Source organism: Phodopus roborovskii, unplaced genomic scaffold, assembly GCF_943737965.1.
Source record: "Phodopus roborovskii unplaced genomic scaffold, PHOROB, whole genome shotgun sequence".
NCBI lineage: Eukaryota > Metazoa > Chordata > Mammalia > Rodentia > Cricetidae > Phodopus > Phodopus roborovskii.
The window spans coordinates 32,591,964-32,618,568 of NW_026126418.1; the positions used below are offsets into that span (position 1 = coordinate 32,591,964).

General features: G+C 44.8%; 1 protein-coding gene across 7 annotated transcripts in view; it reads right to left on the reverse strand.

Annotated features, from left to right (window-relative positions):
* Window positions 1–26,605, reverse strand: part of Rapgef4 (Rap guanine nucleotide exchange factor 4) — a 279,513-nt gene that overhangs the window by 114,793 nt on the left and 138,115 nt on the right. For all 7 annotated transcript variants that reach the window (XM_051184480.1, XM_051184478.1, XM_051184484.1 and 4 more), the window contains 2 exons: window positions 4,591–4,663; window positions 857–876 (listed from right to left, as the gene is read on the reverse strand). In XM_051184480.1, coding sequence (XP_051040437.1) covers window positions 857–876; window positions 4,591–4,663 — 93 coding nt within the window. The remainder of the gene's footprint in view (window positions 1–856; window positions 877–4,590; window positions 4,664–26,605) is intronic.

Consider the following 26,605-nt stretch of genomic DNA (forward strand, 5'->3'; position numbering starts at 1 on the left):
TGCGGTGTAAGCCTAGAGTGCATTTAATAGAATTAACACCATCAATACCCACATGAGCAGTATGTGGCTAAGATGATCCCATCCTTAGCATATACACTGGCCATGGGTGGTGGAAACTCTGCCTGTTTTCATTTGTTTACTTATCTATTTATTTTGAGAAGGGTCTCACTATGTGGGCCTGGCTGTCTTGGAACTCCCTCTGTAGACCAGGCTGGCCTCAAACTCATAGAGATCCTCCTGCCTCTGCCTTCCGAGTGCTGAGATTAAAGTTTTAAAACACCACACCGCCCTGGAAGCTGGGTCTTAAATAGTCTCTCACCTGTTTTCAGAAACCAATTATAGCACTCCATCACCCGTTTCCAAAGAGAAATGCCAACCTTAGCACACTTGGATGTAATTAGGCAAATTTGTCAACGGACCCTGATTTTCACCATTTACATTCCCATTAAGGAAAAGCAACTGGTTTTCTTCACAGTGTTATGATAATTTGTTCTATTGACATGTATGCACCATGGGAAAAAAAGAACACTTAGCACTTACACACTTTACCCTAGAATAACCTCTCTTTAAACTGAATACCAGAAACATGTGACAATCATGTTAAAGCAGTCACCCTGTTCTCCTGGGTATTTTAAATGACTCACCCAAGGTGCCACAATAAGATTAGAAGAATATTTATTGTTCCGTTGACTGTGGATGGAGAGCTTCCTTTGCTTGGAAGATCACTATGGTTATGGTTTACCTTATGACAGTTTATAGAAGCTAGACAGAGAGAGAGGGGAGAGAAAGAGAGAGAGAGAGAGAGAGAGAGAGAGAGAGAGAGAGAGAGAGAGAGAGAGAGAGAGAAGCTACTCACATTCTCCTTGTCGGGAATCCCTAGAGGGAGGAAAGAGAGACAAGAGAGGCCATAAATTGTGTGATCAACCAATACAATGGAAACAAAATCCTTTGCTACAGGAACATCATGTTTTCTGTCTAGGCACTCATAGAAGCTTACACAGAGAGACATCAGTACCCACACATAACTCTAAATCAATGCCTCGGAAATGGAGCTCTGTGTCCAGGAAACAAAACCCAGAATTATTTTGTGTCCACCATATGTTTTACCCTCCCAATGGTAAAAGTCTCCCTGTGACTCATTTATACCACACAAGCAGCTAACCCTCTGACTGGACACCAGCACACTCAGAATGGTGGACGGATAGATCTGTTCTCTAGTTACACATGCACGTCTCTCCACCTCATTCTGCCCCAGTGATCTGAACTCAGCTGTAAGCAGCAGAGGAAACACACCAGAACACAAGTTCTGTTTTGAGGAAAGCCCCTTCCTGTCATGCTCAGGCCAGGCCTAAGCACGGCAGCTGCTGTTTCAAGGCGAGGGTTGTCTCTGTTCCTGTAGCTAAGAAAATGCACCCTTCTTCCTCGTCCTCATCTGCTCACTAGTTTACAAGCATTACAGGAGCATCTGCCATAGGCAGCCCCTGGTCCTCTTCTCTTGGTGGACATCCTAAGGTGGCAACTGTGGCAAGCCACATCTTCAGCAGAGCTCACTAAGTTCGGGGCAGCAGGCACATCATGAGGAGAGAAAGGCAGCGCAGAAGGGTCTCCTGCGTGGCTTCCAACCAGTGGTTTAGTGTAAGGTGGTTTGCACCACAAAACCACAGTGTGTCCAGAGTCTAAGTGTATGGGACACCGTTTCCAGATATGCACACACAACTGCTACCTCATCAACCTTAAAACAATGGAGAGGCCATCAGGGTGGCAGGCAAGAGGCCTCAGCTGGGAAGAGATCGCTCCAAAGTTTGGTCTAGTTGGAGCCTTGTTCCTTTAATCTGTGGAGTCTCAAGATACAAATTCTCAGGCAGGAAGCAGGAGTATTGATAGGCATGGCTGCCACAGCATCCAAAATATATGTCACAGGGACCCAGGTGGCCTTGTGCCAGCACTCTGAAATTCATCCTGCACCCACCCACTGCCTCGTAGCCCTGGGGTGGACTGTCTGAGGAGAGTCAGGGTACACTCAGCTGCCTTCCTAAATTGTTCAGTAACTGAAAGACATGGTTGCATAGACTGCTATGTATGGATGTTGGACCTTAGGATGCCTCTGGGAAGCTACTATGAAAAGGCGAATTTTTTCCCATTTGGGTCTTGACAGTTGGGCTAAGGTGCGAAGATTCTTGGACTACCACCTTCCATGGAAGGCAACGGCCATCATTAAAAGACTATATACAACAGAGGGATAAGCACAGCCAAAAGGAGGAAAAGAGGTGGTTCAAAATTAAAAGATAATGTATTGGTGTTTCACACTTGTAATCCTAGCATGCAGGATGCTGAGCCAGGAAGATCATGAGCTTGAGGCTTGCCTGGGGTACTTACTGAGACTCTATCTCAATAAAAGGGGTGGTGAGATGGCTCAGCTGGTGAAAGTTCTTGTTACGAGCTTGACCTGAGTCAGCCCCTTGGACCCACATGGTGGGAGGAGAGAGATGACTCTTAACAAATTATCCTCTGGTCTTCACACATGTGGTATGGCATGTTCTTGCACAAAAATTCACAGAATAAGCAAGCAAGCAAACAAACTAACTAATGTAATAATACTTTCTATTTTTTAAAGAGGCACCAAGATCACATACAGAGGCTGACATTTAACTTCGTCCAGTTCAGCAATTGTGATAAAGATAATGTTTGGGGAATCTGAATAGTGACTTGATAGTGGATATTTTTAAGGGAAATCATGACAGCTGTTTCAATTGGTTGAAATGCTGAAAACACATGGAAAAACTTTTATTTTTCAAAAAGGCCTCATAGCCGGGGGGCAGGGCTGTATACCTGTAATCCTAGGTACCAAAGAGGCTGAGGGAAGAAGATGGCAAGGTAGGCTAGTCTCAGAAATGGAGCAAGATACAGTCTGGACAGAGAGAGCGCCAAGTCCGGGTTCCCAAGCTTCTAGGAGAAAGTGGGGGGACTGTGAAAGAGTCAGCTGCAGGTGTTGAGAGTAAGGCAGGGACACGAGGGTCATGCAACAAAGCCCTGAGATCCAAGGGAGAATGGGCCAGAAAGTCATTAAATTAACAAGAGCAATGGGAGACACTGAGTCTGTTGGAAATGGCTGACTGTGGAGTAATTCTTTAAAAGTATGGGGGCAGAAGCCAGACTTCTGGGGCTGGTGAGTGGCTAGGGGTGAGGACATAGCAGCGAATGCCTTATGCATAAATAATGCCTGACACTCTTTTAAACACATGACACATCTTGATTCATTTAATACTCGTGAGAACCCTAGGGGAAACTGAGGTACAAAGCATCCGAGTGTCTTGCCTGAGGTGACACAGCTAGTGGCTTTTGTTGTTGTTTGTTTTGTTTTGTTTTTAACTCAGACATTCCTAGTGAACTGATTATTCCAGCTCAGCCAAGAGGGGGAGGGAAAAAGAAGAAGGGGGGGTGGGGAAGAAGGAAGGGAGGAAGGGCTGATATCCCTCTTTTCTGCTCCGTCTTCGTCTTCAAGGAGGCCAATGTGGGGAGAATGTGGCAGGGGTGGGGGGTGGGGGTGTCTATAGAGAAAGAGTTGGAGCAGAAGGGGAAGGAACCCTGAAGAAACTGACACACTGGAGAATGCCTTTAAAGGACGAGGGACACGGTGGAAATGCTGTCTGCCATAGCCATCAAAGTGACATAACTTGGGATATCCCATGCTTGGTACTTAGCTACACACACACACACACACACACACACACACACACACACACACACACACACACACACACACACACACCTAGGAAGATGGATGGAGGGATAGGGAACAGAGAGATAGATGTCTCAGGAGTTAGGATCATGTACTGCTCTTCCAGAGGACTGAAGCAGTTCCTAGTGCTCAAGTCGGATGGCTCACGACTGCTTCTGGGAGTCTGATGCCCTCTTCTGGGATCTAAGGACATCTGCACTCTTGTGCGCAGACACATACATAAAAATAAAACCAATCCTTAAAACAGTATCACACAAGTGCCCCACTCTCAGCCAAGTTTAAATCTCAGCCAAGGTTGGGTCTCTTACAGGAGCCTGATTTTCTTTTTTTGCTGGTACATAATGGACATGTATACCAAGCCACTTGGCTACACACATGTGTGTGTGTGAAGTAAATACCAAAGTTAAGCTACCTATCACCTTCCTGTGTGAGAGGGCACCTAGTACCTACCAAAACTCTGGAACTGAAATGGCCATTTTTAAAGAACTAATGACCTCTGCTTCTCTCTTGCTAAAGTGAACAGAAGATGGGGCTCTCTGGTAGCCCCCCCCCCATGTAGCTGAGACAAACACAGCTCAAGAATTCCATTTTGAAAATGGCACAGAAATATTCCAAGCATGTGGATGTCCAGTATGGGGAGGCCCCGGTCTGCACCAGAGCCAGTCACTCCCCAGGACAGGGCACAGACCACAAGTGCAGGCTCTCCAGTGTGAGCTACCGGTCTGTGGTCTGTGACCCACACCAGAGTCAGGGTGCTTCCTCTGTCCTGTACAACATACCTTTCTTTTTGTCACATGAAAACACACACCACACGACGACAAATTTTCAGATACAAAAATGCTCACACTTACTGTCATTGTTAGAGCCCGTTTCCATAACGCCATAGGGAGGAGCCAGAAGTCCGGCCATATACTGTCGGTATTTCTGCAAGACAAAATTGTAAAGTCAGCATGCAGGTGGTATTCACTCACTTGGGGCAGACGGTTTATTTACAAGATAAAGAACACAAACCCTGGGTGTCAGGAAACCTGAGTCTTTTATTTATAGAGCCAGGAAGCACACTCTCTGGGGCTCTATGTGGGGTTCAGCATGAGGCTTCCTGGGTGAGACTGAACCTGTCCTCAGCCCAGGGCAGAGCTCCACCCAGCCTCTTCACAGAATGGTAGGGTTCTTACCTCTCCCTACCCTGTATACACAGGCACCTGAGAACAAGTGAGTGCCTACAGCTCAGACACAGTAACCAACAGTGCTGCCTGCCTCCCAGGTGAATGCCTCCAAATCAGCCTCTTTCAAAGCCAAAAGAAACGCAGCAGCTCTTGGAACACATCTCTTTGAAAAGAGGCTGACTCGCTCCGATTCACCTCCCTCCTTTTACGAGGTACACCTGTCTGTTGCATGACCTCCAAAGCACTTTTGTTACGTTGTCAAATAAAATCATTTGGCTTAATTTAGATCCTCCCGAATTGTCTCCCCCCTGGCTTTTGGTCCAGGCATGCTCAGAAACTTGGGGCTCTACAATATATGTGATTAGCCCCAGGAGTCTGTGCTGTGTGGGAGGTATAAGGGTGGGTGAGCATCGGGCTAGAAAGGAGAGACAGTAACAAAGACTGGAAGGTGAATGCTCTCAGGCAATAGACGACACTTCCTCCCTTGCAGAACGAAAGCTCGGCAATTTTACTGATCGTGCAGTATCACGTATATTTATGGTTTATAATTACAGTGACACACATAAATGCTAAATAACATCAAAAGAACCAGCACCCCATAATATGTGCTATAGAGACACCAGCAGAGAGACTTCAACTGTAGCAATGGGCAGCTGGTGGCATGTGCTACCCCAGCAACCACCTGGCACATTTGGAGAGTTTGAACAGTGTTGTCATGGAACTTCCTCTAAGGAGCCTTCTAGTCAAGATGTGACTAGCTCCTCCCACACCATTTTTCCCTTCCAGATAGGAAGCAACTAACCCAGAATGTGTGTGTGCCAACATTAAGATGGTGGATTTTATCCACACATACCCCCTCCAAAAAAAAGGGCAAAAGGGCTACTCATTGGTGGCTCACGCCTTTAATCCCAACACTTGGGAGGCAGAGGCAGGTGGAGCTCTGTGAGTTCAAGGTCAGCCTGGTTGACAGAGTAAGTTCCAGGAACAGGCTCCAAAGCTACAGAGAAACCTTGTCTTGACACTCCCCTGGCAAAAACAAAAACAAAAAACAACAACAATCAAAACAAAAATGGCATTCTTTTCCTGGTCTCTGAGCTGATCACTCAAATATACCTACAGTACCAACATGTCAACCAGTATTGCTGTCATTCCCTTGATCTCTTCCCGATTCTGGCTTATACTCTTTCTTATACTGCCGTCCTGGTCTTTCTCGTGGAAGGAATGACACTCTGGGCACTCATCTAACTTGTGGTCTGCGTGGAACGGTTTCAGACAGAGCTACGAGGTCTGTGGCATTCCAAGCCACTTTGTGACCCTCCTGCAACCTTGGAATCCTCCCTCTTGTGCTTTACAGTTCTCTTATAAGCTTCTCAAAAAACAATTCCTGTTCAGTTTAAGGGGCCAGTTTGTTTTGCTTAGAAACGTTCTCTTGGGACTGATGGTGCTATTTGTCTGTGCACATCAACGCCAGTTCCCAAGGATTCAGGAAGCACCACTGACCTTCCTCCCAGCCCAGAGCACCTGGTCTGTGGCTCAGCTCCCCCCAGTGCGGATCCCTGGGGTTGCTGCTTTGAGAACAGAAAGCAGGGCTGCCTCCAGGGAAGACCAAGTGGGCTAAATTTAGGGATGTATGTTTGGAGTTTCCACCATGTGAGTGTGGTGTCCCAGGCACTCCGCACACCAAGAGAACAGGAGACAAGGCCCCTTGCTCTTGTAAAGCATCTAGTTTCTGAAACACAGGGCATAAGAACTTGTGCTTGCTGTAGTAACTCCCCCTTATCCATGGGATTCCCTTCCCAAGACCAGCAATCATGAATGGCACTGACCTCTATCTGCACTGTTTTGACTTATTCATACATCCATACAGTGAAGTTTAATTTAAAAATTGGGCACAGTAAGAGATTTACGACAACTGATAACACACTAGGACACTTCTACCAACACACTGCAAGAAATGCTAGATGGTCTCTTCTCATTCAATCCCTCGAAATATGTCATTGTACCCAAGTAAGTACTATAAAGTATGGCAGGCAACTGAAACCAGAGTAAATAAAATCACAGGCAAGAGGCAACTACTATACAAATTTAACACTGTCTATTTCAAACACACATTTAAATAGACAGAATACCATGTACTCACATGTATCTTCAGTAATTATCAACTGGTGGCTGATACTATTTCACTGTACATATATCTGCTTATTCTTTTCAGAATTCTTTTGGGTCAAATTCTAGATATCATATAAATTAATCAGTAAATATTTAAGTAGGAATTTCAAAAAGATAAAGGCTCTTCTTAAAATTATGGCATTGTCATATCTTTTTAAAAGTTCATAATACCTAGTTGATGTGAGAATTCTAGTTTTCCTGTAAATCTCATCAATGAAATGTTTTTTTAAAAAGTAGTTTATTTAATAAGGCAACAATGGTTTCAATACAACAGCTTTTGGTACACAAGTGAAGATTATAGAGACAGGCTTAACACCTGTAAGTAAAACAAATGTCTTAAAAGCATTTGAAGTGTGTGTGTGTGTGTGTGTGTGTGTGTGTGTGTGTGTGTAATAAAAAGACATCCTGACATTAACCCCTGGCCTCCACTTGTGTCTGCATGGGTAGGCACACTTGCATGGACATGTGCACACAGGCATACTATACACATGCAAACAGAGGGGGCAGTCTATAGCAGTTGTTCTCAACCTTCGCAAAGCTGTGACCCTTTAATGCTTTCTTCGCGTTGCGGTGACCCCCAGCCATAAAATTATTTCGTTGCTACTTCATAACTGTAATTTTGCTGCTGTTGTGCATTGTAATATAAATATCTGATATGCACGATATCCAATATCTAGCCCCATGCACCCCGCAAGTTGAGAACTTCTGGTCTACAACACGATGTACATGTTGTGATATTGTTTTGTGGTAATGCACAGACAGATGCCTGTGTATAAATATAAGGATCTGCAGCCATGAAGAACATCTCTAGACATAAGGGGAGAGCCACAAGAATGCTTCTGGAAAGGCGTGTATGAGGCTGAGAGAGGAGAGAGGAGACACGGTTTTCACTGTATGCACTTTGGAACTTTTGACTTTGTACCATGTGCCGCTTATTTCCCTTGGGATGCCAGAAGAGCAGCTCATATTCTTTTCTACTTTATATGCATTAATGAACTTCATTTGAAGGAAGCTTTCCACTATGAAAGCAATAAGCACATGAAACAAAATGAAAAACCATACAATCAGCAGGAAAAATGTGAAGAAGGAAGGAGTTATGAAAATAAAAGGCCATGTTTACATGCAAGGCCTTCCCTCACAGCCTGCCCTTGCAGCCTGCCCCACCCATTGCATCACTGTCAAGACACGAGTGAAGAGTCTTCCAGATCAACTGCCCATGGTCAGTTAAACTATCTCCAGAATCCAGGTCATGTCGGCTGCGAAGTATTCTGAAGTTCAGATGTCATGGAGAGAGGCAAGTTGTTCCCACTGTTTCCTGACCCAATTCCTGCCCCTGACCCACTGAATCTGTGGACATGAGGAAACAACTTTTGGTAGACGCTACTACATTTGGCACAGATTGTGATACAGCAAGAGAAACCTAACAGGGAAGTTGGTGTCTGGTAGTAAAGTTATGTTGTAACACAGCATAAAACACGGGGCTTTGATTTGGAGTCTAACAATTGAGAGGAGGCATTGGGGATTTGAGGACTGTGGACAGTGGCTTAAAGAGGAAGATGGTAGAGAAGGGGAGACTCACCTTTCATGAGTCTCCATAGCCAACAATATGATAATATATTGTTTATTACTGGGGATGAAAATGCAAAGCTAGCCACAGCCATGGGGCCAGGCAGTGGTGGTACACACCTTTAAGTCTAGGACTTGGGAAGACAGGGGCAGACAGATCTGTTAGTTCAGGGCTACACTGAGCTACAAGAAACTGATCCAGTCTAAAAGAGAAACAGCTCACACAATGGTGATCTCAGCACCTGGGATCCCGTGCCTTTAATCCCAGCACTAGGGAGGTGGACACGGGAGTGATATGGCTGGGCAGAGAGAGGAGTGTAAGGCAGGAGGAGACAGGAGGTCAGGAGTACAGTCTGAGACTTGGTGGGCAGCAGTGCAGTCTGCATTGCACTCTTGAGGATTCATGGGTCACCCGTTCAGTCTGAGGTAGAAGTAAGAGCTGGTGGTTTGCTTTTCTGACCTTCAGCTTTAACCCCAGCATCAGTCTGTGGGATTTTATTATTCATGTTACGCAACAGAATGTGGCCAAAGTGACGCTGTGTGACTTCCCTGGCTGGATCACAAGCACACGGTCTCTGGGGACCTGTGTGCTCTTAGAAGCCACTAACCACACTCTAAAACACCCAAGATAAGTTGAGAGGTCCACCTGGTGGTGAACAGTTCAACTGAGCTCAACCGCTGAAGTATCCAAACTATTCCAGCTACCCTGGCCTTCCAAGCTGATATCAAGACTGGGTTTAGCAGACAAGTAACCCCCTGGGCCCTGTGGAACTCCTGACTCAGAGAATCCACAGCTAATAAAATGGTAATTGCTTTAGGCCAGTAGACTTGGTGGTGGCAGCAACCAAAACACCAATTCAACACACACACACACACACACACACACACATATACACACTGTATCCTATAAGAAATCAAATGCTTGCAATTTTCAGTTACGGCTCCCACAATGAGTAGGCAAGGCTGGGGGGCATTGCTGAGCCACTTTCCATGGGGTCTCTGTAGTTAGCGGCCCTCCAAGGAATGTACACAAGTTACTAGTGTCTGTAAAGCCTGCGGTTGTTGCCTAGAAGTTACTGGATAAGAGGGGCACAAGATGGCTATTCTAGGTTTGCACAGGGACTGATGCTAAACAAACAAGCGAGTGCTCTGTTTGTGCGGCCAGGAATAGATGAGAACCAAGAGATCTGTGCAGACTCAAGCATGGCGCATTTCTGGCTGAGAGAACACAGGCCATCCCTCCACTAGCGGGATCAGCGCCCAGGAGCATTCAGCATCAGAGTGCATGTGGCATTGGGAGTGAGTAATGACACAGCAGAGGGATGAGGAAGTGAGACGAGGGAGGAGTAGTCCCCGCAACTCGAGGTCCTCCAGAGGCTATACACATTGAGAGACTGGATACTGGGACACATTCTCATAGTGCTCAACCCGGGAAGAAAGTGCAAGATGACTGCGCTGATAAACCTATGTTGTATAACAGTTCATAATGAAGTTCACACTTGTAAGTCAGTACTAGTCAGCATGAACCTGAGGACATCAGTCTTCAGAGGTGACCTGGCAGGTCTTTATGGCTGACACCCTAGACCTCAGCAGCTGAGGTGTATGGTGGCTTGGTTGAGCCCTTTGTCCCCATCCTCTTTGGAATCCTGGTTGGCCTTGTCCCACAAACCCTTTCTCTGGACCCCAACCCACTATAATACTGCATAGCCTCCGTGGCCTCACTCAGGTACTTGCTAAGTGGTCACGGGTGCTTAGAAAGGAACTGTGCCACTAACCTAAGTCCTAAAATGACAGGTGTGCAGGGCAGGGCAGTAGCGAGCTAGGGAAAGATCAGAATCGGCTCTGAGGTGCAGAAGAAAGTTCTGAGCTCTGATGTTAACTCTAACCCTGCACAATGGCCCTCAGAATGCCGTCTCGTACAGGACTTACAACAACTCGGGCTTTCTGTTCCAAGAGTGTTCATGCCTTGTAACAACTCAGGCTTTCTGTTCCCCAAGTGCTCCCTCCCATCTACAGCATCCTCCAGGAGGCCCCGCCAGGAGTGCAGTGCAGGGAGGAGCACAGCCAATCAACAAGGTCTCTGTTGGCTTCTCGAGACCCGGTGCCAGTCTTTTCCCATGGGGCCACCCTGCCAATGACTCTGATGGGAGTAGGGGATGCCCCTCCCAGCCTCTCAAAGGAGCTACAAAAGCTGCTCTTCAGATGAGAGTAAAACCAGAAGAGGCATCAAGGGTTCTAGGAGAACCTGGTGGGTCTGGGTCTCTGGCTTGCTCTGCCATCAGACACTGGAAGGGTGGCTCATCAGCAGGGTCCCTGTAGACAAGTCCACCAGCTTGAGTCTCCTCAGTAAAATGCATGCTGAGTCGGATCTGGGGTGTCTCTGCTTTGTTCTGCCCAGCTTAGGGTGCTGACAGAACCCTGAAAAAAGATGTATCATACCAACCTAACTTTGAAGGCCTGAGGGAAAGGGAGTGTCTTCACGCTCACTGATTTCATAAATTACAGCTTTAAGTGCAATTTCATTTTTAAAAATGCCTTTGGTTCCCTAAACATTGAAGGTTTAAAAACCATGATTAAAGACTCTCTAGACCTCCTGCTAGATTGCTATCACTCAAACACCCCCACACAGCATCAACAAAGCCTGGTTCAGGATCCACTAGGCAATGTTCCTGGCGGCTCTGCTCTCCATTATGAAGACTTCTACAGCAGTGTATTGATGCTGTGTTTTGTCACTGAAAAGCTTTTCCAACAACAAAAAGGTACTAACAGGGGCTGAGACCGAAATGGAAGCCAGGTGAGTTCCTGTTTCAATAAAAACAAGGGGAAGGGGTGGAGTGCAGTGGTGGAACCCTTGGCTAGCATGCCCGAGGCCTGCAGCTGAATCTCGCTCTGCAGGGGGTGATGGAGATGTGCTGCCCCGCACACACTGCAACACTGACCTTCTCCAGCACAGGAGTGAAGCTCCCCAGAGTGGCACCCAGCAAGGCAGGAGGAATGAGAGAAGGGTAAACAGCAGCTCTTCCTGGAGTTTCAACTTTATCCCATGTCAAGTAGTTGAAAGGATTACTTTTATACTTTTATATTATAGAGTAGAAAGATAAATTTGCATAAATTTTAAAGATTAAAGCAGGCGACTTCAAAGACACTCTGAACTGGCTGCTGGCTACTTCTAGCTACAAAGGGTCTAGACCCCAGGCATTATGTATTGATTTCCTCTGCATTCAGGAACTTCAGTGGGAAAACCGGAGGACCTCTGATGTCGAGGAAAGCATGTAGACACTGCCATCATGGAAGTTTGCAGCCTTAATTCTGACTGCCAAATGCTACCTGTGTGGGCTTGAAGGCATTCAACCCAATCTCCCAGATAAGAAACTTGGGTGGTTATACCCAACTTTCAGACCTTTGCGAGGGAAACAAATAAATTCTATACAAGCACCCAGCACATATTAGGCACTTAGCAAGTGGTTATTGATAATGACAACAATAATACTGAAAATATCAATAAACCAAGGGTAAATCAAGAAAACTGTAGTATAGTTGACATTTTGTAACTGAATCATCACAGCGTTGGGAAAGGTCATTTCCCACATAACTGAGGCTGTGACAGGTGCATTGTATAAAGACCATAGCATACCTGTGAATCCGTGTGCTAAGGGGGCCACGGAAACATAAGAACCTAAAACAAACTTTAAAAAAAAAATCAGAGATACATAATCTAAAATGTTTCTGATCTGCAATTTTCTTAAGCACTTAAGTCATAGAGCTTTAAAAATAATTCTACAGTATAATGGTAAATACCTCTAATGCCAGCATTTAGAAAATAGAGGCAGAGGATCATGAGTTCAAAGCCAGCCTTTACTCCATAGCAAGTTCAAGACCTGTCTGTGTTAAGTGAGGTCCTATCTCAAAAGAAAACACCAAAAACAAGCCATAATCTACTACCTCCTTTGCGTAGACATAGCAAACTGGTCTCGGGAAGAGACCACAGGTTCCACAGTAATGGAAAAAGGAAGAACACAGACATACAAGTGTCAGTACAACTGTTTCATGATGGCTCTGATAAAAGGAGGTGTTCAAGCTGGGTCTCTTAAAGAAGCTAAAAGCTACAACTGAGTATGTGAGGTCATTGTGTAGCCAACCCACTTGAGATGCCAACATTGTCCAAGATGCTGACCAATAAGGGTGGATTCCATAAGTGCTATCAGTTGGAAGAATGACCACTTCTAAGCACTCACTAACCAAGTCTCAGTCACCAAACATGGTCACAGTAACACTGAATGAAGAGATAGCAAATATACTTTCCTCCAGACAGAAATCCCTGACTGATCTGCTCAACTACAACAAGGGAAGCCTAATCGGGTCCTTGTAGAACTATTGAGGTCTCACAAGGGCAACCAGTAATCCATGATCCCATGAACAGCAACAGCCATACTAGAAAGTCACAGAAAAGGCTGAAGCTATGGCTGGGAAGCTATGGGATGGGGGTGTGGCAATTTAGATTTAGACATCAGGAAAATGACATTGAATCAGAGATGGGAGGTCAATGAGCAGGAAGAGGCAGGTTAAGAATGAACTAAGGCCCGCAGGGTAGAGGGCAAAGAAGGGAGAAGACAACAGGGTGGAGGGGGGGGGTGAGACCTCGGTCACATGGTTAGGATGTGGGCCACTGTCATAGCGTAATGGAAAGCATTCAGATGGAAAAGCAAGACGAGCTCGTGAGTGATGTTAGAGCATCTTGACTGTTGTGAAATGGCTTTTGACGAGAAAATAAGGAAGGCCCTGTGTACCTGAGAGCTGGCCTGGATGTGGCACAACAAAGGAACCATGAGAGCTGTCAGGAATGAGGAAAGAGAGAGGGTTGCTGTGGGGAGCAGATGCAGATGAGGACACATGGTCCTAAAAGCAGGGGTGAGGCAGCCTCCATCTGCTTTTGGTGGACAATTTCTTGTTGAAATGCAATATTCCTGTGTCTTTAAGCTAGCTGGAATGTTGGGGGGGGGTTAAAGGGCTTCCTGGGGGCAAGTAACTGTAAGTTAGTGCTCAGTATTATATAGTATCATATAGTAATTAACTAACCAAAGGCTCTGTTATAGAACTCAAGCTGGGAGCAAGGCACACACAGTAGTAGGTCAATGCTTCTTAACTGAAAGTCATCTAAGAGTTTACTCTGACGTGGTGACTCTATGGTCACAGTGAGGCTGAACCCACTGCAGCCCAGCCAACATCCAAGTACAGCTGTGGATGAGGACTGAGAGAAACTGCCATCTTGGTTGTGGGAAACAGTTGACACTGGTGGATTTTAAATGTGGCTATTCCAAATAAAAACTAGTACATAAAACCCCATCCATATATTAAACAATGTGTATTTACCTTTATTTTATGTGCATGAGTGTTTAGGCTGTGTGTATGTAAGAGTACTGTGTGGGTGCCTGATGCTCAAGGAGGACACAAGTGGGTGTCAGATTCCTAGGAACTGGAGTCACAGATGGTTGTGAGATGTCACACAAAAGTCCTCTGCAATAGCTCTTAACCTCTGAGCCACCTCTCCAGCCCCCAATTCTTATAAAATTAACAGCAATATCAGCAATACAAACCATGGGATGGAAATTCCAAAATAAATGAGCCTTCTGTATTGGTAATCCAGACTACGGACCCACAGACCAATGAGGATCATTGTCAAGCAATACCCGGGGACTGCCCCACCTGCAGAGCAAACTACCCACAGTGGATTTGCTTTCTTGCTGTACAATGGACTGTATAGAGGGAAGGCAGTGGAAGAGAGCTGGGCAGTGGAGATTGGGTTCAGAGTCAAGAAGACCTCACTGGCTCAGAGACAAGTGAGCTCCCTCTTAAGCTCGGGCCCTCGAAACCTCTTACTGGGGGACAGGCACTGCCCATTCCTCGGGTTGTTTTCTCTAGAAACATTCATATTTACCCTACCCTTCCCCCTCCTGAACTCCCATCCTGCCTTGTAAGTTTCAGTGGGCACGTGACATCCGCACCGAATGCCTGGTCACACATGCATACACACTCTACACTGAACAAAGACACCGACTGATGATGCTTTGTCTCCTCAGCCATCCACCCAGAGCACATAATTTAGCCCCCTAGCTCTTCACTTTTAAAGCACTTCCACTCTGATGCATGTCAATCTGTCCGGCCTTCCTCCCAGCTGTTGGTTAGGCTGACTTTATTCATGTGCCTATATTGGTTCTATTATATGTTACAAGTCCCAGTGAGCAAACTTGAGACAGCTTTGTCAAGATTTAAAAAACATGTATTTAAGTCACATTTCCAGGGAATCATTTCTAGAGGTCTGTGCATTTTGGGGTATGGAAATGCTTGAATCCTTTGAGCAGCATATGTTGGCTTCTATCCTCTTTGGAAGTCCAGGTCATCTACACTGTCCTCTCTGCACCTGTACTCTTATTGGCTGCCCGCAGTCTGGACTGTGTAATGCCCCTCAGAATCTCAGTAACAGATCAGACCTCACTTCCCCCCACCCAGAATCCTAAGAGGACCAATAATGAGAGTGATGCGTTAGCCAATTGGAAACAGTATGGGACAGAACACACAACAAACATTACTTCCTGTTACCTCTACATCTTTTTTTCCAGAACAAATTCTGTCAGAGGCTTCATTTAAAACAACTAATGCTTGAAATAAAAAGCTAAACAGCCAATAGCTAGGCAGGATTTTTGAGACACAGAGGATGCTGGGAAGAAGAAGGGAGATGCCAGGAGACAGGGAACAAGCAAGACATGCAGGAGGAGAGGTAACAGCCGTGGGCCACGTGGGTTAATTTAAGTTATGAGCTAGTTAGAAACAAGCCTAAGCTAAGGCCAAGCTATCATAACTAATAACAAGTCTCCATATCATGATTTGGGAGCCAGCTAGTGGACGGAGAAAGACTCATTACGAAGTTCTACAACCACAAGGCTATAGTGATCTGGATTTGAGATCTTGTGATGCCTGGTATCTCTGTGTGGTTTGTTCTTATGCATGAACTTCCTGTTTCCAGGCAGGGACATGGAAGCATGACAATTGTTTGATGCAGATGAAAACAAACCTAAGTCTGATTTATCAAAAATCCACAATGTTAAAAATTAAAATTAAATTAAAAAAAAAAAAACCCCACAATGTTGTCAGGTAAGATGACTCAGCAGAAAAGGGCAGGCACTTGCCAGGCAAGCTGAGTTAGAGTCATAGAACAGATGTAAAGGTTATAGGTGAGAATTTACTTCCAGAAGTTGTCCTATGACCTTTACACATGTACTGTGTCACCCCCACACACATACCAACAATATTTTTTAAAAGCTTAATACTTATTTATAAATACGTATTTGTGACTTAAAAGGAAGTACAGAGGAAAAAGGAGAGAGCAGAACCAAAATATATTCGTGAAATTTTAAAGAATCTATGTATAATTAGTCTCAAAAACAAGACAGCAGTATACAATTTTAATTCCAACATAAACTGATATACACACATATCACCTCCAAACTCCCAACAGCTTCATCTCCTCCCCAACAATGTGCTATATATAATTCCACAGGCTATCAGCAGATGTCTTATAGATTTGGTAAAAGGTCTTTCATATAATGCATATAAAGAAAAAGATCACTGTCAGAAGGAAAAATGAACTTTATTTAAATTTTGTTTAAATGAAAACTTCAATCTTTGGCAGTTTGAAAATGATAAAACAAAAGACAGAACATGACAGAGGATGTCTGATGGTTTGTATTTAAAGGAGCCCAGTTTGTTGAAATTGGCTAGGAGTTTGGTGTTGCTTATGTAATTTCACCAAACCTGCCCATTTTTAACATTTGCATTGCCCGTGCTCACCTTGAACTCTCGTAGCAAACCTCTCTCCTCAGCTTCCCAAGTGATTTTAGTTCTTCTCCATTAGCCCACATCTTCAAGTCTCGCCTAGCATCCCAGGGTCACCCTTGGCCATCTTTCCTCTAGATGAAGTCTGCGTTGGCTGACCTCCTTTGCACTGCCATTTTGATCACTGGCCACTGCCTGCAGGGGTCAGTTTCACCCCTATAACTCAGTTCTCTGGGAAGCACATTTTGGCTTCCTTGTATTCTTCATATTGGACTAAATTAATGTCCAGGGGTCCCACATATCCAATGCCCTGTGTGTCAAGAGCCAAAGAGTCTATTTCATAAGGACAATCAGATTGCTAATGCAATTCAGAAACTTAATTTTCAAATGTTAATTCTCAGTCAGAAAACAGACACTGGGCCTCCCTATAAACCAGTCCCATAGCACTAGAGAGATTCAACCTTTCCACCAGCCAACACAATGAGACAATATGATCCACAGGCATCATACTTATACATATTGCTCAACACTTGATTTTATAGCAACTTAAAATAAAAGTCCTAATGTTTAAAAAAAAATACTTGATTTGCCCAAGTTAATATATATGTTGCTTTATAATAGTATCTGCTGAATTAGTGATATGTAAATGTTGCAGGAAAACTGGAACAAACTGTAGAGGACAAACCTTTAGACAGTAAATAATGACTTTATTAAAACTTTCTTAGAGCTGGGCAGTGGTGGCACACACCTTTAATCCCAGCATTTGGGAGGGAGAGGAAGGCAGATCTCTGAGTTTGAGGCTAGCCTTGTCTACAGAGTAAGTTTCAGGACAGCCAGGGCAACACAGAGAAAAACAAAACAAGAATTTTTTTTCTAGAAGGTTTGCCAGGAAAGTAATTATTGCCCATCACCTTCCCAACCATACACACGGCACACAGCTAACCTGGACAAAGAGGTTACTCTAATCAGTAAACATGGCAAGAGCTGACAATCACAGATGTGGGGACAGTCCATGAGATGGGATCCTTGTGAAGGAGCCTGATCCTAGACTTCAGGGTCTCAGAGAGTCTAGCCTGGGCTTGCTCTGCCCACCCACAGTCCCCTAAGTGATAGAATTCTTGATTGTCCTCTCCACTAATCAAAATCATCTAGTCCAGCCTGTTGACACACAAGAAACTGGCATGGCTACCCAAAGGTCTTCTTCCCACTTCTGCTTGAAGGCACTGACCAGAGGCAGGAGTTTACAGACGAGGGAGAATGCTGGCCAGTATAGCCTATCTTAAATGGGCCCTCAGGGCGAGTACAGAGGTGGACTTGAAGCAAGGTATGGGAGCTAGAGCAATTGGGGAGGGGTGTATACCACTGATTGTGAGGTGGCAACTGTAGAAGCCGGTGAGATTCCTTCACAGGGTGCGGGCTTCAGCAGCCAAACCTAGTCCTCCTCCCTGCTCCAGCTTTGCCTGTCTCAGGGTTGGCTTCACTCCCATGTGGATATTTGCCAGGCCTTCCTTCCTTCAGACTTTGACCCCTTATTTGAGAATCTTCCATCCTGATATGTGGGGCTCCCAATCTAGCCAGTACCTGCATCTGTCTTCTTAGCTCAGCCCTACTCCTAGCTGTAGCGTCTCCTGCTGTCCCTAAGTAGGCAAGATCTCACTGAGCTGTGTGCAGGAGTTGGCATAATGAGGATCGTGGTACACTGGCCCTCTTCCCCCACGCAGTCACTTAGGAATCTCTCACCCTAAACCTCGTTATGTTGCTGCCCAGGTTTCCCATCTGGAGCCTGCGAGAAAGTTCTTGGCAAGCTATCAAATACTGAACATGAGTGCAGGGATGATGCCATACCAAGAGGCTAAAGCATAGGCTGAGTGGCAGTTCCAAAGACCAGAACTCACACTTGGAAGCATCCCGAATAACCAGGACCGTCATCTCACTGACTGAATTCACCAAGTATGGATTCTTGGAGAGCACTAGCTCAGGTTCAAGGTGTCACTTTGTGCTAAAACTTGTGGTGGATGACAGTTGTATAACATACTGTGGCTCATAAAACATTGAGCCATGCACTGTAAGTGTGCAGACTGTCTGGCATATCAATCATGTCTCAATAAAAAGCAGAGAAGATACTGAGTGGACTTCAGGACGTGAACCTGTCAGAGAGAGGGATAGAAGACGATGTGGAACATGTTCTGGAAACTCTGAGTGGGCTCTGATAAAGCATGTATGCTGATTTTACCTGTGTGGAGCCAGCTCTTTGTTACCTGTGGGAGGCATGTCGCATGGCACGGGAACTGATGTGTGTAGGTTCCTCTGTGCCTGTATCATACAGAGCTATGCGGGCTATTTTCGGCATTTGATTTTTCCAAACAAAAGGAGAAAACAAGCATATAAAACCCAACAGTGAGTAGACAAGCAACTTTGCATATATATAGAATTTCCAGGCAATAAAGCATGCGCTCCAACAAGCTTGCCTTTGTTTAGGGGTAAATTATGCTTTGCGTTCCCACAATGCCCTCTTCTAAGCCCAGTATGCTCTCCTAATTTAAATTAGTCTTTCAACTGTAGGTGCATTCCAAAAGAAACTAAATTTTCACAACATCCATTCATGAAACGTAACTGAAATCTGAAGTCTATTTTTTTTTTTTTTTTTTTTGGTTGGGGGTGGGCAGTGCAAATCCACAACACAGTAAGTTTTTCTGGTTTGCACAATCCTAAGAATAATCATTTCCTGAGTATCTATAAATATTATTTTGATTATGTGAATGGCTTTAAATAGCTGTTTATGAAAAACCAACAATACTGTAAAGTCTGCAAAGAAGCTGGCCTAATATGAAATGAGAGTGATAGAATTAAACACAAACTGCACAGTTATATTCTAATTTCTAGATTATAATTCATGTGTCATAATGATGTATCCTGAAAATTACGTTATCAAAAAGAGATCTAAAAACCCGATTAAGATAACTTCTCTTGTAAGTCTTAAAGTAGTTCATTCATCCACTGGATAATTTCACTCTGCCTATCACAAGAAGAACCATTCAGATGAAGGACCTCAAGGGAGGGCTAGCAGTCTCCCAGCTCAGTAGTGAAATTCCTCGTCTGTGTGGACAGTAGTTCCTATAATCTAGCAGAAAAGTATGTTATTTTTAATGTTTAAGACTTGGGTTTGGGGGCTGGAAAGATGGCTCCTTGCTTAAGAGCCAATCCCCCTGGACTCCAGCTCCAAAGAATCTTCTTGTCCCTGGGGGGCCCCTGCATTCATGTGGCACACACTCACTTAGACCCATGTGTACATCCATGTGAATAAAAATAGAAATACTGAACCCTAGAGAATATGTTTAAGACCTCCATCCGTCACTGATGTAGAGTCCCACAGGGATGTAATCCCAGACAAGCCTCCATCTTCATTTTTCTGAACTAAAGTGATGCGTGGATGGCAAGACAATGGGAGGAGGAATCTGATTTCAAAGTAAATAGGCGCAATTGTGATAATAGAGCTCATGCTAAAAAGTCATGAGCCGAACAAGGGAAATATTCGGAAATGACTCTGGAGAAATTTCTAGCAATAGGTGTTGTTTGATTTTTTTTTTTTATTTTTAATCCTTCTTTCCCCAAATTTCTTCCTTCTCATGTACAAAACTTATGTATATATTTCTGAATGCCTATAAATGGATTGAGTGTGTCCTTAAAAATCCTATGTGGGAAACGCCTTCCCCAGTTCATCCATGTGAAGGACCAACTATAAAAGAGACACATGAGTAGATTTGTGTCACTGTAGGCAAAATGGGCTTGTTCTGAAAGCAAGCACTGCTCATTTAACCCATGTCACCCTTGTAGTGCCTTCTGCCATATTACAGTGCAGCAAGAGAAGGCCCTTAGTAGATACAGCCACTCCCTCAGCCTTCTGAGCTGTGAGTCAAGTTAATTTCTATTCCTTATAAACTACCCCATAGGTGATTTTTTTTTCAATACTGTAACATCACAATGACTAAGATAATGCACTTGGTGATTGGGGCATTATTTGTAGGCAAAGCGCAGAAGCACAAAATTCTATGTTTGGCCATCTCAGAAAACCAAGTCAGAAGTAGAATGGCTTTACTAAATAAGTGGTAAATAAAGAAAACTAAATGAAGTTGGCCAATAGGATTCTGAGAACAACAGTCACAAAATGCACCCTGTGGCATGTTTGTGTGGCATATTCATCTTATGTCCTCAGATAAGAAGGCTGAAGGGGTAAAGAGAAAGGATCCTGGCTCTGGAAAATTCACGCTGGCCCTACTTTTGAGCAAGAATTACCAATGACAAGTTCCACAAAGTCAAAGTTTTAACTAAATACTATGGTTCAGAAGCTTTAAAAAAAAAAAAAAAAAAGTACCACCCACCAGAATGGCTCACTACAGGACAGAGAATTAAGAGTCCTGAAAGCAGGATCCAGCTGTTGTCTAGGGAGGACTGAAAACAAAGAAGATCAGAAAACATAAAAGGGGAACAGTTACAGGATGCTTCCTAGGGAGCATTTAAAACAGGCGGAAAATCACAACGGCCTCCATCCCCACTCTGCTCCCTGCATACCAGAAGCGATGAACAGCTCTCCAAAGAAAAACCCAAACACAGTTTTTCTATCTGGTGCTCTTTGAAGAGGCTCAATGTACAAAACACCAAGGGGCCGATGAGCACGAAGAGTTCAAGACAGTGCAAACCTAGTGTTGCAACAATATTCTACAACGTGCACTGCCCACTTTAAAGGCTGAAACAGGGTGTGCAGGTGCTGGGACTAGTATGAGTCGCTCACACGGTTGGTGTGATCTGGAAAGCGAAACATGAGTGATCTATGACAACAGATCATCCTAAAACTGTAGAGCCAGTGGTGCTACACAGTTTACTCTTGTCATTGCCCAGCCCCCACCTCCATCAGTGTGCTCAACTATTCTAAAGGTAAACCCTTATGGCTGGTGGGTCTTATCCATATGCATATATTACACATACAGAGTGGGCTGCTCTGAGGTTGCTTTTTTTGGAGTTCTTCATGGGAAGGAGTTCTTCATGGAGAGGAGGTCTTCACTGAGAGTGATGGACTTTAAAAGGGCTTTTCTAGCAGCATTTCTACAAAGGGGTTGGGAAGAATAGTGTACTGGCTTTCACCCAAAGGCTCAACTGTGACAATGTAACACCACTGTGCTATTTTAGAATGACTTATTTAGAATGAATTAGCTTTTCTTTACAGCACAAGGCCTTGGGCATGCTAGACAACCACTCTACCATCAAGTTATCCTCATCCCAGGCATTGGAGGTGCATTTGAAAATGAGTGTGAGCTGCTCATAGAGGCCTAGAGCAGGGCAGGAGATGATCTACTATGTGGTCAGCACCATCCTCAGCCCATTTCCATAATGAGCTATATACTGACATTACATCCGTAGTTTGAGGCATTCTTGGAGTCCTTTCTTCTGAAGAAGACAAAGAAAGTTCATATTTCTCTTAATAAATTCATTGCCAATATGGCCATACTCTGTGTTCCCAAGACCCTAACTAACTAAATCAAAAGACTAATAAAAAAATACAAGGCTAAAGATGTAAAGTTATAATATTTTATGAAGAAGAAGAAGAAGGAGAAGGAGGAGGAGAAGAAGAAGAAAGAAGAAGCCAAGAATCCTGAGTCTCAAGCCTTGAGCTCACCACCCGTGGTTGAGGGCAGCAGCCTTTGGATCTACAGAGGTTGTCTGTTACTGAGCCCATGACATTTCTGTGCTCCATCCCCCTTCACTGTGTGTCACACAGGGCATGGAATGCATGTTCTCATCTCAGGGTTCTACGGTGTCTTCAAACTGTGTCCCACTGTCTGCAGCTCTCGCCAAGGACTGAGTCATTTTGCCCCTCCCTGTCTTTGCTCACGTTTCTGCTCCCTGGTAATGTCCTTCCTTTGCCAGTCCTGCAGTCTCTTGGCTTCTCACCTTTGTCATACTGACCATAATGACCTATATACCCTGTGTCCTCACCATACTCAGTATCACTCTGGAATCTCTAACATCAGCCCCCTCTCCGTACACAGTACACTTTTAGACATGAACCATACCTCATTTCTCTTTCTCAGACTAGCCCATAACACGGTGCCAGAGAAAACTGGCAGCCTCTATAAACATTTACTGCACAAATCAATATAGGATGAAAAGTCATAAATATGTGAGAAAGTTTCCAACAGAATTTCTGGTTTCCTCTTCTAGTCATCAGATAAAAGTTTATCTGTGCATGCCCCCTGTGCATGCCCCCATTAAGTACCACAGTTACTTCAAGATCTATAGAAGATAGTAGACACACACACACACACACACACACACACACACACACACATCAAGCACTATATCTTATTTATGGGCATCTCTTAATTAATCATATGACCTTAGAACTGAACTTAAGTGACCCCCAGGAAGCAGTAACAAAGTGGAGGAAAGCAAGAAAAGGAATATAAAGATTGTCAATGAGCTGGCTGGCCCAACAGGGGCCCTGACAGTGCATCTCAGAACTGTGCCTCTGTCACATTGAAATCAGGGTTACTTGTCTGTAGCCTCTCATCTGCCATTATTGAGGGCCACTCCCAGAGACAATAGCTCCCACTTGCCCACAAATACTCCAATTATCTTGAGTCGGGGCTGTGAAATCTCTTGTGGTTTAGGAAAAAGCCCAGCACATCACTGAGACAGGATATTAATATGCTCTGAAACTTCCATCACATCTGCAACTAAGATGGCCACCACATCACATGCTGATAAGGAAAAGGCAGTGGAAGAAGTAATTAAAGGCGTGCATCATATTTATGCAACCAAATTAAAAAGTTGCTTCCAGATCACAATCCAATAACCCAAGAATACAAGTGCTTCATAAGGATAGAGTGCCAGGGGAAAGGGCAGCATTACAACTGATCTCCAGTAATACCCAACATTTATATACCCTTCACCCGAACTCTGTTCTCACCAACATCCACCCCCACTATTCAAACACAAAAGGGACTAAGCACGGCCATAGGTTATAAATTCCTGCCACCATACAATTATGTCTTGAGGGTCTATTATAAATATGGGTGCAGGGATCTGTGAAAACAGGAGGAACCTCTCTCTCCCTTCTCCTGGGCTTTGATGATGGACTGGGAAAAGTTTTCACCTAGCATGTGGGAGGTGTGTTGGCTAGTTTCATGTCAACTTGACAGAAGCCAGGGTCATCTGGGAAGAGGGAACCTCATTTGAAAAAAATCTCTCCAAAGGCTGCAGGTATGTCTGTAGAACATTTTCTTTATTAGTCATTGAAGGGCGCGGGGCCCAGTCTGCTGTGGGTGGTGCCACCCCTGTGGCCCTGGGTTCTATAACAGGCTGAGCAAGACATGGGTAACAAGCCAGTAAGCAGCACCCCTCCATAGCCCTGCCTCCAGATTCCTGCCCTGCTTGAGTTCCAGCCCTGACTTCCTTCAAGGAAGGGCTATAATGTGGGAGTATAAGTCAGTAAACCCTTGCCTCCTCAACTTGCCCTTGGTTATGGTGTTTCATGACAGCACAGTACCCCTAACTAGGACAGAAACTGAGATCAGGATTGTGGGGTGTTGCTGTGACAGACCGACCATGTGTTTTGGGGAGGATTTTGGAAGGCATCTGGAACTCTGGGCCAGAAAAGCCATCGATTCTTCGAAGCCTGTCGAGCAGTCCTGTGGGAGGCGGGAAGCTAATGCTGAGGGCAATGAAAATGAGGGGGCCTGGCTTATGAAGTTCAGAGGGAAGTTTAAAAGCTCTATCCAGGTCGTTTGCCACTTTGAATTAAGAATCTGTGGTTCTGGGCAGTTAGTACTGAAGACTCAGCTATTATTAACAAGAGACCAGCACCACTGAAGTGAATGGAACCTTTGCTTTACCGGGACAATTGATGCTGGCCAGCTGGATCTGAGAAATTAACAGTGATGAAAAGACCAGCATCACTGAGGTGAAATCTTCTGGGAAGTGTTTCCTGAGAGTCAGCACACAGAAGCTGTGCTGCAGAGGTGGCCAAGTTTGCACCTCATGCTGGCAGCCGAACTTAGTAGTGTAAGAGTCACCCAGATGGCATGTTTTTTGAAGGCGTGAAGGGCATGGAGAGCATCTGAGGCTTGGCACTGTGTAGTAGGGCTGGGGTCCCTGAAGAGAGCCCCAGAATGGCTGTTGGTCACAGTGCAGCCCAGTTGCTACTAGAGATCCCAGCATTTCAGAGATGCCAATACTTTGGTGGTCTTGGGATGAACAACAACCAAGGATAACACCAGAATTTGATTTGGCTTTGATTTGATTATGACTGTACCCTGGCTCTTCCTTCTTGAAATATGAAAGTATTTAGCTACTTTTTATTTTACAGGAGCCCAAAGTTGAGAGACTTTGGGTTTTAAAAATGGGCTGATTTTTTTTTTTAATTTTGTTTTATGAGACAGGGTTTCTCTGTGTAACAGCCCTAGCTGTCCTGGAACTTGCTCTGTAGACCAGGCTGGCCTGAAGCTCATAGAGATCCACCTGCCTCTGCCTCCCAAGTGCTGGAATTAAAGGCGTGCACCACCACTGCACGGCAAAAGACTGAATTTTTAAAGTGTTTGGATTTGTAAGATTGGTGGGACTCTTTTAAGGTGAAAATGTTTTATGCTGTGATGTCAATATTAATGTGTGATCTTGGAGATGAATACAAAAGGAAAGGTGTGGCTTAATAGTGATGTGTTTGTGCATCAAGTTAACAAGAGGTCGATTGTGCAGGGTAGTTCTATGTTAACTTGGCTATTGTCATCTGAGAGCAGGGGAGCTCAATAGGGAAAATGCCACTAGGGCTATAGATAGGGCATTTTCTTAATTAGTGATTGATGGGGGAGGGCCCAGTCCACTGTGGGTGAGGCCACTCCTAGGCTGGTGGTTCTGGCTTCTGTAAGAAAGCAGGCTGAGAAAGCCAGTAAGCAGATCACTCCATGGCCTCTGCATCTGCTCCTGCCTGCAAGCTCCTGCCCTGTTTGAGTTCCTGCCTTGATTTCCTGCAGTGATGGCTATGATGGGGAAGTGCTAGCAAACAAACCCTTACCTTCCCAGCTTGCTTTTGGCCGTGGCATTTTTATAACGGCAGCGCTAACCCTAAGACCAAAGGAATCTACTACCGGTAGACAGTAAACCTACTGTTACAGCCTTCTCGGAGTCATTTTGGTAAAGATCCTGGTATTCATCATTACCGGAAATGTCTACGCCAACTGGAAAAAGGACGGGCTACTCCTCTTCCTGATGTTTTATTTTTAGCTGAACCTGTGTGCTCACTGCTCATTTGGTAAGGGAGTCAGGTGCCCACTCACTTCCCCTTGCAGCACATGCACCCTCCATCCATGCTCTCTCATCTGCCGCTAATCCCACCACACAGAACAAATGACCGTGAATTTGGCGCTTTGTTGTTTTGTAATCAGCCTTACTTTCCCATCAAGCATCTTTTAGCTTACTTAGTACTGGCCCAGAATTTTGAGAGGAACAGATGTCATGGCGATGAGGTGAAAATGGGTCCACAAAATCAGAAATTAGTCTGGAAAACGTCTTTTAAAAAAAGAAGAAGCGCCAAGAGATGGCTCAGTGGGGAAAATACTTGCTTCACAAGCACAAAAGCTTGAGTTCTGATCTCTGCAACCTTCAGAAAAAGCTGGGTGTAGCTCAGCACTGGTAGGTGGGGCCAGGAGGATCTGGGGGACTTCCTGGCCAGATAGTCTAGACAAACGAAGAACTCCAGTCTCAAAGAAATAAAGTAGATGATGACAGAGAGGTCACCTGGCATTGATCTCTGGTCTCCATGTGCAAACACACACGACAGTACACCTGAAAACCATGTGCCACCTGAGTATACCACATACATACAAAGAAAAAGAAAGGTGGAAGAAAAGAGAATAAAGGAAACAAACTAAACATTTAGGGATTGAGAGAAATCAGAAGACCCAGAGACACCTCCTACTTTAATATCTGACAGACGTTACAGGGATACTTGCAAAGAACTGGTCCATGCCAGTCTTGGGATTCATCCAAGGAAGAAACATCAAACCCTGGCTTGTGCAGCATGGCACCTGCAACTTCTGCAGTAGCCATAGGGGGCGCTGGCCCTGGCTTACTGCTGTGTTGCTAC